This window comes from Triplophysa rosa, linkage group LG24, assembly GCF_024868665.1.
Source record: "Triplophysa rosa linkage group LG24, Trosa_1v2, whole genome shotgun sequence".
Lineage (NCBI taxonomy): Eukaryota > Metazoa > Chordata > Actinopteri > Cypriniformes > Nemacheilidae > Triplophysa > Triplophysa rosa.
Genome location: NC_079913.1, coordinates 11,023,021 through 11,040,238, shown reverse-complemented (window position 1 = coordinate 11,040,238; position 17,218 = coordinate 11,023,021). Strand labels below are relative to the sequence as shown.

At 35.8% G+C, this 17,218-nt stretch overlaps 2 protein-coding genes and 1 long non-coding RNA gene across 5 annotated transcripts in view; 1 reads left to right on the top strand and 2 right to left on the bottom strand.

Moving 5' to 3' along the window:
• The first annotated feature begins 176 nt into the window (after positions 1-176).
• On the top strand, positions 177-13,881 carry cd36 (CD36 molecule (thrombospondin receptor)). Its single transcript, XM_057324213.1, has 12 exons — positions 177-525; positions 1,632-1,792; positions 2,602-2,746; positions 3,204-3,350; positions 3,455-3,546; positions 3,844-3,893; positions 8,431-8,500; positions 9,182-9,366; positions 11,209-11,327; positions 11,736-11,809; positions 11,899-11,953; positions 12,282-13,881. The coding sequence occupies exons 1-12, from the start codon at positions 403-405 to the stop codon at positions 12,468-12,470; spliced, it is 1,410 nt and encodes a 469-aa protein (XP_057180196.1). The 5' UTR covers positions 177-402; the 3' UTR covers positions 12,471-13,881.
• LOC130547868 (uncharacterized) lies at positions 4,990-7,387 on the bottom strand. Its single transcript, XR_008961948.1, has 9 exons — positions 7,232-7,387; positions 6,251-6,305; positions 6,107-6,161; positions 5,964-6,017; positions 5,827-5,881; positions 5,685-5,738; positions 5,543-5,596; positions 5,406-5,460; positions 4,990-5,044 (listed from the first exon to the last, which is right to left on the bottom strand). It is a non-coding gene; the product is annotated as an uncharacterized LOC130547868 (long non-coding RNA).
• A 120-nt stretch (positions 13,882-14,001) lies between the features above and the next one.
• The window catches only part of sema3c (sema domain, immunoglobulin domain (Ig), short basic domain, secreted, (semaphorin) 3C), a 48,488-nt gene continuing 45,271 nt past the window's right edge, over positions 14,002-17,218 (bottom strand). For all 3 annotated transcript variants that reach the window (XM_057324210.1, XM_057324211.1, XM_057324212.1), the window contains one exon: positions 14,002-17,171. In XM_057324210.1, the coding sequence (XP_057180193.1) occupies positions 16,770-17,171 (402 nt within the window). In that variant the 3' untranslated portion in view covers positions 14,002-16,769. The remainder of the gene's footprint in view (positions 17,172-17,218) is intronic.

The following is a 17,218-nucleotide window of genomic DNA, read 5'->3' as shown; positions in this document are numbered from 1 at the left end:
ATATATATATATATATATTGTTTATACATCCTTTTACTTCTATTCATTTCCAAACATTACGTTTTTTACATTTGATACCAAGTTAATTTCTTAAATATTAATTTCAATGATATTGAAACAGAGATGCATTCAACGTTTTGCCAGCACGTCTGGCTCGTGACATTGGCCTTGGCTTCTTAACGCTGCCCGTATCTCACGCGCTCCCCGCCCTGCGCAGCTTTATCGCGCCGAGATAACTCCGTCTTAACCAGGTTCCTTGTGCGCGATACACACGCATCCAGCTCTCTATCTCCTCCTTTACAACCTTCGATCCCTGGCATTTACATCGTTTTAAGGAAGTCCTATAATGCTGGTACCTGAAGCGCCTGCGGTCAGTGTCGGTGCCGGCTGCTGCTCGCCATCATGACCTGCTGTGACCAAAAATGCGCTCTCATCGCTGGAGCTGTGGTGGGCGCTCTGATCGCGGTCCTGGGGGGCATTCTCATCCCCGTGGGCAACCTTCTCATTGACAACACCGTGAAAAAGGTAAGCCGTCGTTTTTCCCCCAAATCAATATTCAGCGCACATTCGTTTGCAGATTGTTGACAGACAGGTGCGGTGACAGATGTATGATGAAATTGAATGTTGAGCAGAAAAACAGGCGGAATCGTTTAAGAACAGTCAACGTGGGGTTCCTATAGAGTTTATTAATCATGTATGTGTGAGATGGGAAAATAGGGTTTGTGGGTCATCGTTGCCCATTGGGTATTGACAGACATCATTGGGTTTTAAACGCATGCAAGCACCAGTTCGGTGGTATTGGGCCAGCATCACTTGCACGTTTGAATTGATAAAGTTGTTACAGCATGTGCACTTTGTGATTTCAAATTATTGCTGTGTTACATACAGATAATTAACAGTAACGCGTATTTAATCATGCAAACTATGCCCTGTTTCTATTTTTATAAACAAATTTCTACATCTATATCAACTATATAATAAAGGTGTGGGTGCTTTCTTTCCTGGGTGGTGAAGATTGTCACATTTGCATGGTCAGTGACATTGGGGCAAGTTGTCACGCGCGTTTAATTTGCTGTTATTTTATATAATGTGTTCTCTGCAGTGTCAACTGATTTATCTTTTCCATTTTTGTTGTTTCAAGAAGGGACCTTTTTGAAACGGTTCAGAAAAACAGCTGAAATCCATTTAATAGCCTAAAATAAAATTGTAATGAAATTTAATGATATACTTCTTAACTTTTGTTATTGAACATCTATTCTTTTTTTATATATTGCAGATAGCTTCATGTTTTTAATGACTTTTTAAATAAGCGTCCGTAATCTGCTGTATTGGTTGTTTCCTACCTCATAGGGTGTCAAGGTCAATGTCAATGTGTGTTCAATGAGCTGTATCTTTTCCCTGGATAATAATTGCGAAAAGGTTCAATACTTTGGCCAAAACTGCAGACTAACCCACTCTGATAAATATTTATTGGCATAAATGTTAAATATAGTCTTATTAGCATGATAGTCTTGCACACTTTGATTTTTTTCCTTTCCATGTGAACACGAGTTCAACACGAGTAAACAGATATCAAATGTAATAGCGTAAAAAAAAGTATGTGGTGTAATATGTTTTTTTTGTCTCTGAAGGAAGCAGTGTTGGAAAATGGGACTTTAGCATTTGATACCTGGACATCTGTGGACACGGTAATATACAGGCAGTTCTGGCTATATGATGTGCAAAACCCCGATGATGTCATGAATCAAGGGGCCAAACCTGTACTGGTGCAGAAAGGACCTTATACATACAAGTAAGATCTGCCTCAAACAAATCACATGACCTTACAGACAAAGATTCAATCCTTATAGTTATATCTCCCAACACCTCGTTGTCTTTATCTCTCCATTTGGTCAAGTCTTATTTTTCGTAGCGCTTTTACTTTTTGCATTGTTTTAAAGCATCTGCACAGGAAACAAAGAAAACGCATGTTATAGAATAAAGGTAAAAAGGCACTATGAAATAGAGAAAGTCAAGAAAATCAAATACATATACAGACACATAGACACATGTGTATCTATATGCATATACCGTATGTACACACATTAAATGTAACGTTTTATTATAGAGTACAAAACACGTGGCATTATTGCTAGAGATGCCTTTAATCCCTGTAAATTGATAAGGAAAAGATTGAACTGCAGGTTTATCTAATCTGTATCTATTTTGTGAATCTTTCACGTAAGGACTGTAAAGCAAACAGTTGTTTACAGATCTATCATATAAATGAATTTTTAGTTGTTTGAACATTAAGTGGTAAACACTTTTAATAGAAATGTCTTGCTAACGACTAAATATTTCCAAGAGCTCGATATAGCTGAAGGGTGTCCCGAACAACATCACATCAACCCTGTGCATACCAATACACAACCTTCTCCGATTGGTCCCTTTCACAGCATAAGCCAAATTATACTTCCTGTTCACGATACTGTAACTCTGATGTTTAATGTAAACTACATCTAAAATCAATTTATAATAAAATCTAAAACCTTTTTAATAATCTCAATGCGCAAGGTATACAGTTTCGGTACACAGACTCTCATCCTCTTTGTTTTCTTCTAGGACCCGATTCATCCCCAAAGCAAACATCACCTTCTACGATAACTTCACAGCGTCCTTTATACTACCAGCAGGAGCCATTTTTGAGCCTAGCATGTCTGTAGGGTCCGAGAACGACAATATCACGTCGCTCAATCTAGCCGTAGCAGTATGTACAACACATCCATCTCTGTTTTCAATCTGCTGTTATTGTGATGAGTCATGCCAGTCCAATTACTTTTAAAGTAATTCTACATGCAATTTCGTAGCTATATTGGTTATGAAGCAACTCTGTTTGCCTTGTCATATTAAAAGATAAGATGGCGATATCTGCTCTTATCTGTCACGTCAGCACAGCAATTAAGTCTGTATATTAATACATAACCAACACGTCTGGATGATCAGATCTATCAAACATTCACCTGTATATACAGTAAGACTTGTATTTATAAAAAGCTGTAATGTTCAGCCGTATACAAGTGTTGTAAATGTAACATGGGATACAAATCGACACGGCTGGTGACTCTAAGCTTGTGTACATTAGTCATCAGCTGGCTGAATCGTCTGACAGGTTGTGATTGAATAAGTGTGCTGTGATTGACCGGTTTGTTTTTCTGGTCTTACAGGGTGTCTACAGTTTTCTCGATCATAAATTGGCAAATTTGTTCATTAACGCCTCCAATTCCAAACTCTTCCAAAAAAGGACCGTTAGGGAACTGCTATGGGGCTACAGAGACCCCATGCTGAACAGCATTCTGGGAGTTTTTTATCCGGTAAGCATGATGGCAAATCTATAAGTGTACAAATATATAAACAAGACAGCTGCGTTTAAATAAGTTATATGTATTAGACAAATGTATTATTGTTGTTTTTCTAGTACAATGGCACCACCGATGGACCTTACACTGTTTTCACTGGCAAAGATGATATTACTAAGGTAGCCACGATTGACCGCTGGCAGTATGAGCGGTGAGTGTTTCATATTAATATGTTTATCTTTGGGTCATAAATGTTTGGTGCTATCCAATTTGGTGCTAAGATAGCTTCTGCCGGATATTAGTTCTGTGATTACTTTATCAAACCTTTGTTCATTTTGAAATTTAACAAACAATTAATAATTGGATTTGTCACAGTCTTATGTTTTAGTTAACATTAGTCAAACTAAAAGCTAATTCACAGCGGGCCAATTCACATAGATGTGAATTAGCCTTAATATTGTCATTAAAAAAACTTTGATAGACCACTGACCGGTGTTATGTTGAACAGATCTGTGAGTTACTGGAATGACACTTATTGCAACATGATCAACGGAACAGGCAAGTTTATCTCTTATCTGTCGTATCGCTGTTGAATTAACACTTGTATCGGGTTCATGTTTTTGTTACAATGTTCATAGGTCTAATGGACCCACAGCATTATTCGTTTTTTAAATCATTACAGCCATAAAAAATAATTTAAAAATACTTTGAAAAGTGAAAAATCTATGATATGGCTAAAAACTATTATTCTCGCATCATGTTTTTTTAATACAGATCCCACAGACCCGAACACCACACAAGAGTTATTTTAATCTGTTCACAATGTTTGATCATGTATTGTATAGCTAATCTACACTGTTAAAAAAAAATCTGTAAAAAAACGGTAAAAAGTCTGGCAGCAGAGTTTCCAGACATTTCCCGTAAAATTACGGAAAAGAACTGTTTCACAAAATTACATGAAATGAACTGTAAAAATACAGAGCCATTTTTACGGTCAAAATTGGTTAAATTACAGTACAGCACTGTTGATAATTGCTCATTAAACTGTGTAAAAACAGATAAATTATATCAAAATACATTAAAAAGCAACTTCTTTTCAGGGTAATCTCTGTAAATTTAGGAATTTTTAAGTAATTTTATTAAGCTTCTCTGTCAATCTACAAAGGAATTTACTTTTAAAAAACATTTTAAATGTATAATAACTAAGAAACTACTAATAAAAACCAAATGTCTGTACATTTACCAGTTATAATAAAGATATACTGTATATTATTAAAATACACCAAAAGTAGCTACATTATAACCTACAATACTGTTAATTAAAAGAAATTAGCAGTTATTTGAATCTATCAGGTCACAGGCCTACAATAATTTCCTGTTAAATTCTTTACATGTAAAATAAATACGCAATATTAAAAAACAGTACTTTATTTTGTACCTTCAATGAAACAGAAAAAGACATTCTGGGGAAATGCAAAAATATTTATTTTTTAAAATGTTCATCTGACAGTGGGAATACAAGCAGAGTATATCAGATTCAGAACATAGCTCTGTACATGCAAGGTATTCGTTACACATCTAGACATTATTTGAGCAACTTGAGTCATATAGATTACTTATTATGCTACCTATAGGTGGATTTAGATTGTCAAGAGTTTTGGTCCCGCTCACTGTCATTATATGCCTTCTATAAATCCTGAAGTTATCTGCTGAAGAAAGAAAAACATACATTTTAGATGGCATTAGGTAAACATATTTTTCAGATATTAATGGTCGCAGCAAAATACTTAGACTGACTGCAAATCTCTATGTACATTATACACTATATTCAGTTTACTTTCTTATAGCAAAACCTCCCAAGAGTTACTTTTGCAGTAACACATCTTGCACAGTCACAGTGGACCCACAAGGACAACACAAATTATTAATAATGAATATTATAGGAAAATGATACCGTGTAGATCAAATTTAATTTATTGCCACTGTCAAAGCAATCCTATGGAATCAAATTACTTGTCTGTCTTTGGCAATGTAGATTTTAGATTATAAACAGTCCAATCTTTTCCATACCTGGATTGTTATAGTCACCTGCGGTAGATTAGCACAAGCAGTCGATCCACAGAACCTGAAAATATTTAAATACATTGTATTACGTTCACACATACAAAGTAGATTTTAGATTATAAACAGTCCAGTTTTTTCCATACCTGGATTGTCATGGTCATCTGCTGTAGATTATCACAAGCAGTAGTTCACAGAACCTGAAAATAAAATATTTAAAATAAATTGTATTACGTTCACACGTACAAGGTAGATTTTAGATTATAAACAGTCCAATATTTTCCATACCTGGATTGTCATGGTCACCTGCGGTAGATTAGCAAAAGCAGTAGTTCACAGTACCTGAAAATAAAATATTTAAAATAAATTGTATTACGTTCACACGTACAATGTAGATTTTAGATTATAAACAGTCCAATCTTTTCCATACCTGGATTGTTATGGTCACCTGCGGTAGATTAGCACAAGCAGTCGATCCACAGAACCTGAAAATATTTAAATACATTGTATTACGTTCACACATACAAAGTAGATTTTAGATTATAAACAGTCCAGTTTTTTCCATACCTGGATTGTCATGGTCATCTGCTGTAGATTATCACAAGCAGTAGTTCACAGAACCTGAAAATAAAATATTAAAAATAAATTTGTATTACATTCACACATACAAGGTAGATTTTAGATTATAAACAGTCCAATTGTTTACATACCTGGATTGTCATGGTCATCTGCTGTAGATTATCACAAGCATTAGATCCCTAGAACCTGAAAATAAAATATTAAAAATAAATTTGTATTACATTCACACGTACAAGGTAGATTTTAGATTATAAACAGTCCAGTTTTTTCCATACCTGGATTGTCATGGTCATCTGCTGTAGATTATCACAAGCATTAGATCCCTAGAACCTGAAAATAAAATATTAAAAATAAATTGTTTGTATTAACATTTACACATACAAAGCACAAGTTCCACAGATAGACATACAAAACATCAACAAGAAAATTAAGATAACGTTAGAGTATTGCTATGAAATTAAAACAAAATGTATAGGGAAAACATTAGATCATTTTTACCTACACTGCAAAAAGTGCCATTCTTACTAAGCAGCAGTTTTGTCTTGTTTTTATTAAAAATATCTAAAACTTCTTAAATCGATATACAATTACTTGACAAGAAAAGTGACCAAAGGTATTTAGGCTCGGTTTCACAGACAAGGTTTAAGACTAGTCCCAGACTAAAATGAATTTTGAGCTGTCTTAACTGAAATTTTTTAAATATATCAGTGCCATTGTTTTGTTTTAAGATGCACATCAGTAATGTTTTTTCTGTTGCATTTTAATGAAAGCAACTTAAATAGCCTAATTTAACTAAGGCATAATCCTGGCTAAGGCTAATCCTTGTTTTTGAAACCGGGCCTTAGTCTTGTTTTATGTAAAATTATATAAGAATTATGTACGTTTATGGTAAAAACAGGCAAGAAAATCTGCCAATGGGGTGAGATTTGTTGTCACTTAGCAAGAATGTCATTTTTTGCAGTGTAACGTTACCTACAGGTGTAATAATCATCTATCTGGATCGGAAACACATTTCTATAACCAAAAACGTTCATAAAAACGTCTCTGAAAAAAAAACGTTTATCTTGAGAACACAAATTACTGCATTATATGTACTAACGTTAACGTTACTCCTTAGCTAACCATAGCTAACATTACAGTAACGTTAGTCCTCCAGGTTTATCAGAAGAGTGCTAACAATTAGCTTTAAGACAAAAAGTGCTGCACACGACATGAAATAATAAAATAATCGTTTAAATGTGTTATAAAACGCTTACCTCATCCGGCGGTCGGTTGCTCTGACTGACATGGTGACGACGACTATAGTGAAGCAGGCGCTAAAGGCGCGTTGTTTTCCTCAGTTTCAAAAGTATTGGCGCTTTATATGTAGCCTACATGTCATATATTTCCATCGGAGCGGAAGAAATTTCTTCACTGTCACTCGCACGCTACTGCTCACTGCTGTTCTCAGACATGCTACTGCTCACTGCTGTTCTCAGACATGTTTCCCGCGGTGCCTGCCTGGCTACCATAGGAATCCACTGGAGTTTGAAAACTCCCGCTCTGGCTCTGACTGCTGCTCGCACTAGTACCGCCACTCACAGCCGTTAGGACGCAAGTGCGCCAAATTTAAATTTGCAGCCTCTGATTGGATGATGGGAGTCTTACACAACTAAAATATATATGCCCAAAAGGAGAGTTATAAATTTGATTGCAGATTAATTACAATATTGTTGTTTAAATTACAAATACTGCCGTACTGTAATATATTACAGAAATTATTACAAATTGTTAAAATACTGTATGTTGTATTAGCTATAGTGAATCGATAACCGTTGCACACGTAAATACTTTATTTTAATATTTAATATGTTAGGCAAAGTTTCAAAAACGTAATAGGATCTAGCAGTTTTACTACAGTTTACTATATTTAAGTTGTCAAAATGCAAAGTTGTATGTTGTTTAGGTGAGAACAAAAATAAATGTCAAAATAAATTACATTTGTGTCTGTAGAATTACCAGTTGACCTCTAAAATACCCTAAATATATAATGACCTTCAACTGCATTTAATTACAAAGCAGTTGCAATTTTACATTTTTTTTTACAGAGAAAATACGTAAATTTTTAATTCATTGCATTTTGGGAATTGTAAAAATACTATAAATTGCTTTTAAAAAAACATAATATTTCTGTAATTTAAAATTACAGGAAATTAACCATAATTTAATAAGTAGTATTTTTTAGTACAGCAAAAATCTGTAAAATAACAGGCATTAACTTTTTAATGGAAAAAAGGAAAATTTCTGTAAAATAATACAGACCATTACCTGTAAAATTACACTTTTTTTTTAACAGTGTACGCAAGTGCTTCAGTTTGTTGGCCCAAGACATGTGGTCTTTTGGGCACAGCCAATGATTATCTATTTTATAATCAGGTAAAAACGGCATTATTCACATTTGTATTCATATCAACAGATGGTTCCTCCTTCTCTCCATCCATAGACAAGAAAAAACCTTTGTACTTCTTCTCCCCAGACATCTGCAGGTATTTTCAGTCTGTTCCCTGTCTGTTCTGATTCACAGTTACAAAGAAACAACTGTATTTTAAAAGACAAACTATAATACTAGCATTTTTTCTTTTCTCGTATTACAAAAAAGATGATGGAGGTATTTGCGAGGTCATGATTACATCCCTGCGCATTTTGATGCAGTTTGAGAAATGCAGAATTTGCAAAGCAACAACAACAACCAAATAGGCTGTAAAACTGATGTAATACAATCACAGGTTTATGCTTCTTGAGTAATTTATAACGTCTTTAAACACTTCTCAACCTCAAGTGATAATCAAGAACTGAAATGATCTGTTTAGAATATATTCTGATTAGATATGATGCTTGCAGCTCTTTCCACATACATTCATGTAACGTACTAGATAGGCGGTTTCATGTGTCCAGCAGAGGTCAGGCAACACTGATGCTATACATTTCTACTTTTCTGCAGAGTCATATGTCAGAAACTCATACCATTCTAGATTCTCTTTCATCATAGGACACCAACTTTGGCTGTAGATCAAAGGGAATCTGTGCTTTCCCTCTTTTTCTGTTAGTCATGTGATAAGTGTAAAACATTTATTAAAGTCCCAAGGTCCGAAAAACATGGGACTCTAAAACGCTCAAATTTAGAGTACAAAATACTGTTTGCAATAAACGATGTCCTTGTCCACCAGGTCGATATCTGCAGTGTATGACAGCACTGTGGACCTAAAGGGAATTGATGTGTATCGGTTCACGCTGCCTTCTGAGGCTCTGGAATCTCCAGCCGTTAACCCAGAGAACCATTGCTTCTGCACAGAGACTGTGATCAGCAAAAACTGCACTGTAGCGGGACTGCTTGACCTCACTTCCTGTAGAGGTTTGTATTCCCTCATTCGTCTTTTTTCCCTCATGTACTCTAGACCTCAAGACGTAAACAACAACTTTAATTTCACATATGCGCACCCATTGCCACCATCAGTTTGACTTACCGCGTGCGGTTCATGTCCGGCATCTTTTAGCTAGCGCTGGGACCGCGCCATCTATCAGTTTCAAACCATCTCCAAATCCAGCGTTATATCCACCGTTTATATGACATTCATCACTGAAATGCCGTGAACAGACAAACACACCTCAACTTCTCTCACTATCGCAAGAGTAATGAGCTGCAGCTGCAGGCCCACAGCGCAGCCAATCTTGACGCAGCGCAGCCAATCATGATGGTAAGCGGGTCTTCCTATCGCTCGTCGGTTGAGGTCGTGGCCGGGCTATTGGTTTCGCCTTGCCATGGCCGTGCTTTTCCAGGAGAATTGCCCAATAAGGGACTAAGAAAAGTTGTAACGTAACGGTTTTTCATTTTCGAAAAAAAATCTTTCTGATACCTACACGAACCTGGGGGAGCGTATCGAGCACAGAAATACTACGTAATACGTCCAACTCATTTTTTGACAAGTTGACCATGTCAAGCATAAGAAGCTAGCACGTTAAACATCGTAAAGTCTGAATGCAAGATACACTGTTGCACATCCTCTTTAAAACTGTTTAATGCACAGGTAGTTCCAGTCAGTTTAAAATCAGTGTTTAAAATTAACTGACGAAAATAATGATCTTTTTCACTCAATAATTACACTGTTAACATCAATAACAGCTTTAACTTGGCAAATTACCATGGTATAAGCAGGATAATCCACGGCTAGCTGTGCATTAAAGGATTTTGGCCTCCACATTGTGCATTAAAATCCTTTAATGCACGGCTAGCCGTGGATTATTCCTTACTTAGCTTTGTTGTTGTTTACGTATGTGCAGTTTGTCAATATGTCCACATTGAAAGAATTTTTCACCATAAAATGACAATTCTCTCATATTTTACTCACCCTCATGTCAGCTGAGGTGTATATGACATCCTTTCTTCCTTGCGTTGTAATGCCCTTGAAAAAAGTCCAAGGTTTTGAAGCTCCAAAAAGCGCATCCATCCGCAATAAAAGTAAACAATGAAATGTTTGTGAGCATAAACCATTATGTTTTGATCTTATTTATATATATTAATCTGACCAGGCAATAATAGACAGCCAGGGAAGGTCAATTCAAATATGGCGGCATGCTGATTCTCACTGGTTCTCACGTACTGTGACCTGTAATATGCGTGGACTCACGAAAAGCAATGAGATTTAAAACTTACCTTTACATATTTAAACTTACTTTTATTGAAAATGTATTTACTCACCTTCAGACCACCCAAGCAATAGATTGCATTGTTTCTTCAGTAGAACAGTAAAGCAGATATTTAACTACAGCCACGGTCCTGGTTGTTCATAAAATAAGTCCTCAGGTACCAGTTCTCTGAGGCGCAGAAGCAGATATAGTCAACACAAAATGAATCCCCACGGCTCCTGACGATATATTAAAGTCTTGCGAAGAGAATCAATCGGCCTGTGCAAGAGACTAAGTGTTATTTGCAACATTATTAGCCTATCGGTAATCCATAATCTCAGCCAAACAGTGGGTACTTGAACAGTAGGACGACTTTCCAAAGCCCACATACAGTAAGCACGGCCATTTGAATAAAATGTGTTTGTCTGAACAATAGAAAGTTTGTTTAAAAAAGTCAACAGAAATGATGCTCTTTTATCCGACACAATATGCATTTAGTCTTTCAAATGAATGTTTTTTTACATTTAGATTGGATATATAACAGTAGTAACGGTTATGAACTATTCCACAGGAATCCCTGTATACATATCTCTACCCCACTTCTTGTATGGAAGTGAAGTTCTCTTGCAGGGGGTGGAAGGATTAAACCCAAACGTTGATGAGCACTCCATATTTCTGGACGTAGAACCGGTAAGGAACCAAGTTTTAAATCGCGAAACGATACATTTGTGAGCAAAATATTTTAATCATATATTATTTTATATTATTAATATGAATATTTATAATATAAAATAGCATGAGATATTTACTGTATCTTCATTGTACGTTTTTTTTATACATTTTTGCTATGTCACACCATAGGACACGTGTGCGGTTTATTTGTCAACTACTCATGAACAAATTAGTTTAAATATTGGTTTAGATTTAAAATATATATTAAATATATATTAAAATATAATTCAGGTTTTTTTGTTAAAGATGGAGATTTCAAATTCCATCTAGAACTATAAATTTGTCATTTTCTAAGGCTGTAGCACATTTATTGGCATGAAAGATAATAAGATACGGAATACATGTGCATTTGTTTTTCGTTTTCAGATTACAGGATTCACTCTGAGATTTGCCAAAAGGCTTCAACTCAACATGATGTATGGCCCATCGGATAGCATTGTGTACGTAAACAGATTTGAACTCGCTAAATTTTGCTTCATTGGTCCATGCCCATCCTAACATGACGTCTTGTGTGTCTTTTTCCTCTCAGGATACTGAACAAAATCAAGGACTACACAATTTTCCCTATTTTGTGGGTGAACGAGGTTAGTGATATTAAGCAAATGAACGAAAGCATAGGCCTATAAATTAAATAATTTAACTATGAGGTCAAAAAATGAATTTATGTCCAACTATGAATTTTCGTCCATAACTCTAGTGAGTCCACTGTAGGTGTGTTATCTTCAAATGGTACTTTAGACCCTGTGGGACCAATCAGAAGTCTTTACATCTGTTCACATATCCGATTTATTATTACAGACAGTAAACAGCTAATCTCACAGATGCGTGACCCCTGCACTGAATAAAGTTTCATCAGTGCAACATTACTTGGCATCTGTCTGCTGTCAGTCACGTTTCTCTTTTGTGTTTTAGACGGCGGCTCTGGACGATGAAACGGCAGACCTGTTTAAGGGACAGTTGCTCTCCCGGCTCGAGATGTTAGAAGGGATTCAGATCGGATTGATATCGGCAGGCTCGGCCATATTTTTAATCTGTTTGATTGCGGCGATTGTAGTGAGCAAGAAGAAAAAGGCGAAAAGCAAAACCCCTTTTCAGGGTTAACTGAAGTGCTTGGTGCTTCGTGTCTTTGATTTTATATTACAATATATTACACACTTTTTTGGTAATATATTGTAACTACTATTTGAGCATTTCTAATTATGTAATTTATATACTCTTTTGTGGAGCAAAATGATTTCCTGTATTTTCTTGATATTGTATTAAGTCTAAATTTTCGATATTGGGCAAAAATACAACTGTTCTGTGGTCTTAATGTGGTTCATTTAAATATGAAATCATTTGTATGTCAGGTTAATATTTTGATTTGACGGATGTTTTGGAGAACGATTTTCACAATCTTTGCATAGCTGGTGTTGCTATACACATGACAGATCTACAAATACGTGTACGAACAACCAGCAGGCTGAAGAACAGAGAGACACAAACAGGACCAGATTTCTCTATAAAACCTTGTAAATATGAGCGCAGGGGCTTGTTTAATATGACAGCAGATCTGGGATCTGTCCGCGCCTGCTTTATGAATTACAAATTGTTGTAGGTCAGTTCTCTCCGCTACTCTTCGCCTCTAGTTTGACCAGTTTTTTTCTGCTTAAGACCAAATGAAACATGATAAGTTTTAGCTTTGAACTGAAGGCTTGGCAGCAGATTCTGAGATATTGTGAGTCCATCTTTGTCAAATTCTCTATGAAGCCATATTCAAAATGTAGCATTAGGTATTTTAAAGTGATAGTTCACCCAAAAATGAAAATTCTGTCGTCAATTACTCACCCTTTCGTCATTTCAAACCTGTATGACTTTCTTTCTTCGGCAGAACACAAAAGAAAATATTTTGAAAAATGTTGGTAACCAAAAACCGTTGGTCCCCATTGACTTTGCATTGGTTTTGTGTCCATACAATGGAAGTAAATGGGAATATTTTTCAAAATATCTTCATACAGGTTTGAAATGACAGAAGGGTGAGTAAATGACGACAAATTTTTCATTTTGTGTGAACTATCCCTTTAAATGCATTATAATACACCTTACAATCTTATGCTGTTGAAAAAATTGTAACCGCAGTAACACATTAAAATACTCATGTATTTGAGTATTTTATATGAAGAAATCATAAATAAGTACAATAATCTAGGATTGTAAAGTCACAAATGTATACTTTTATAACACATTACATATTGTATATATAATCCAAATCTTGTATAAACAGGCCTTACATATAATGATATTATTTAAAGTGTTTTGGATTGTGAATGGTTTATAGTCGGCCATGATGAAACAGTCCAAAAATAGCTTTGAAATGATTTTTGATGTAATGGAGAAAATAGTTTGTGTTATATAAATCAAATTCATTTTATTGAAGAAGTTGTATTATTAGAATAACTAGACCACCAGAAAAGGTGAATGAATAAAAAGTTGTGTACTATATTGATAGTCCAAATAATTTTGTCTCTCTCATTTTTGTCACTTCATTAGATTTTTTATTCGTTTAATTCACATATAATCTTTGATAAAATCAGTCAAGTACTGAAGATGAATTAATCTATGATTTGGATGTGAAGAATTGTTATCCCGACTCTCAGGTTGAAAATGTTTTAATGCAGTTGCTCAGGCTTATATCATTAATAAATAGGAATACACAAATAACGACGTTTGATCAAAGTATCATTAACATTCACATGGAATACAGCTTCATATTTGCTATAGTATAATAATAAAACAACATTTTACAGCATTTTGGAGAGAGGAAATCTAAAAACGGGAAACTTGTATCTCTGCAAAATGCAGCAGCAGTCAAAACCATCTGTTTTTGGCATAAAACTTCGATTCAGGCATTAAATGTACTTTAAGAATCATACAGAAAAGCGTGAACTGAATATCAAGTTTTGAGCTGAAACAGAACTTTGAAACTATTTACAAACCGACTCGTGTTTTAAAAACACAAGCACTCGAAATACAAAAACACATAAGTTACACAAACATCAAAACATGTACAATCTGAAACATTTCTACAAGCATCAGCTAATGTGCGACGGTCACATTACAGCTGTGCACTCTGAGCAAACCAAAACATAAAAACACAACATTCACAAAAACACGTGCCTTTAAAACAACAAAACAATGTGCACAACCACATGCTTCATTGGGCTGAAATGTAGAAATGAGGGTTTCTCACACTGAAACTAACCTGGATTCTTTTATTTTAAATCCCACTTAACATTTGGTAAGGAAACGTTTCACACTTGTAATCTTGAAATGGGGTTAGCGCTGCTTTACACTCTGGGTTTTAATGAAATAACTTTGCAACTCCAACACCAAGTGTAAAACACCCCTATTCATATTTATGCAGTTTTAGAAACCTTTGCGTCTCGGGGAAATGTCAAGCAGTAACGTTTAACGTGACTCGAAGGGACGGTTCACCCAAAAATACAAATTTTGTCATCATTTATTCACCCTCATGTTGTTCAAACCTGTATATGACTCTTTCTTCTGTGTAACACAAAAGAAAATATTTTGAGAAATGTCTTAGTGGTTTTGTGTCCATTCAATGGAAGTCAATGGGAATAGCGCTTTCCAAATATCATCTTTTTATTCGTCAATAATCGCATCAACCTCATTAATACACAAAATTAGCCCAATTTGGGTTATTGGCCCTATCAATCTTTTTGATCTAATTACAAATGTAAATGCAACGTTGACAACTATACTCTCTGTGTGAATACACTTATTTTTTAACAATGGTATGAGTATAAAGACTGCGATACACACTACAGTGTACACTTGTCATTGTATAAAGCGCATTCAGCGTCTTTAGTTTTCCACAGAAGAAAAGGCTGTATAGGGTTGGAACAGGGCGAGTAAATGATGAAAGAATTTGAATGCTGGGTGAACTATTCTGATAGTGTGTGCCTCTGTAGTGAAGGTGGCTAGACCAATCCGATCCATTCTAGTTCAGTGTACCATCCCAAACTTTGCTATATAAAATATTCACATGTACACATTTTAAATATACACATTTGAATAAAGAGCCTACCTAGTTTGAATTAAGTTTCCCAAAGCACAACAATAGGATCTGTAGACTGGGCTAAGTGAGCCACCTGTCAGATACGGTACAGTTAATGTACTGTATAACTCCTCCTCGTATTCTGGCCTGTATTAACATCTGCGGTCCAGCTGGGCTGACGTACTTTGGTATGCGTGTCGTTTTCATTTCCAAGATACAGTATATTCTCATAGGTCCGTCAGTGGCCATAACAAACCATTTGTAACAAAACAAGTTCTTCCTGTATTTCAATGGTGAATTCCCATTGATCGATATTAAAAGTATGAGCAATACAAATGATATTTAATGTAGAGCCCTGTAGTTCAGTTAAACTTATTGAAGATTTTTATTACGTTTACTGGTAAATGTGCCGTAAACAGACCTCAGTTCAAGCTTGGATTGATATAACATTTTTCTCTGTCCTTATAATTTCCTTTGTGATACTAAAGGTTCAATGCTATTGAGTTCGTTTCATCTTTTAATGTGGATGCACATATGTAATGCACATTTAAAGTGTTTGTAATTTTAAGCAGATACACACGCTTAAAATAAAAGTTCACCTTCAAAATGAAAATGATGTCATTATTTACACGCCCTCTTGTCATTTCAGACCCTTTTGACTTTCTTTCTTCTGCGGAACACAAAAGAAGATATTTAGAAAAATGTTGGTAACAAAAAAAAACGTTGGTCCCCAAAACGTGGTTTTGTGTCCATACAATAGAAGTCAACAAGGACCAACGGTTTTTGGTTTCCAACATTTTTCAAAATATCTTCTTTTGTGTTTTGCATAAGTCAGAAATGATGACAGCATTTTCATATTGAAGGTGAACTATTCCTTTAAATGTACACTCTTTCTCTCTGGAAAACTTTACTGATGACGCTTGTGTTTCATCCAATAAACAGTCCTAACAATGGCTCTTCCGGAAGATTATCGACTGCACAGTGACAAACTTGTTTCATTTTAACTTCCTATTACGAAAAAAATGTAAACGCAGGACAAAAAAACGCTCATTTCACAGGATCTCCACTTAAACTTAATTTGGACTTGCAATATTTTCTGGTTTGTTCTGGAAAAGTTCAACCTAAATAACAATACTACCTTATGACGTTTTGAGCTCTTGTATAGTGCAGCATGAAACATGACACATGCACGTAAGACCTTTGTACAGGAAGCACAAGAGAAGGTTCATATCTTCTCCATCGATTACCTCCCGTTCTCCTCCTTCTTAAATGTCTTTGTACCTTTTTATCCTTGATGCTTTCTTCCCTTCATCTCCAAGTCTTTTTTACAAACCTCCGCCTATCTACTGCTCCACTAAATGGTTTCGACGGTTCCTGCTCTTCCTATGATCCAGCAGCGGTTTGAGTTTTCCCAGATCACCTCTCGTGGGGCTCTGTAGGTTCTGTATACTCTGCAGCTGTTTGCGTTCTTTGCAGTACTGTTGCATGGCTAACGTCTCAGCTGGGCTGAAGGCATTAACCAGGGCTTTCGGATGCAACGCGGCCGCCCAGCCCCAGGGAGACTGCCGTTTGTCGCTCAAAGCGCTGACCAGAGCCTCGCTCAGCACCTGCAGATGGATCTTTGCCAGCGTGCGTTTAAAACCGTTCTCAGTGGCCAGACAGTAGTACAGACCGCGATCCGAAGACTGTACGGAGCGGATGAGCAGACCGTGGTTGGTGGACACCACTCGATCGGTCAGCCTCACCTACACACACAGAAACATCAAATATGACAACAGAACTTAAGGAGAGT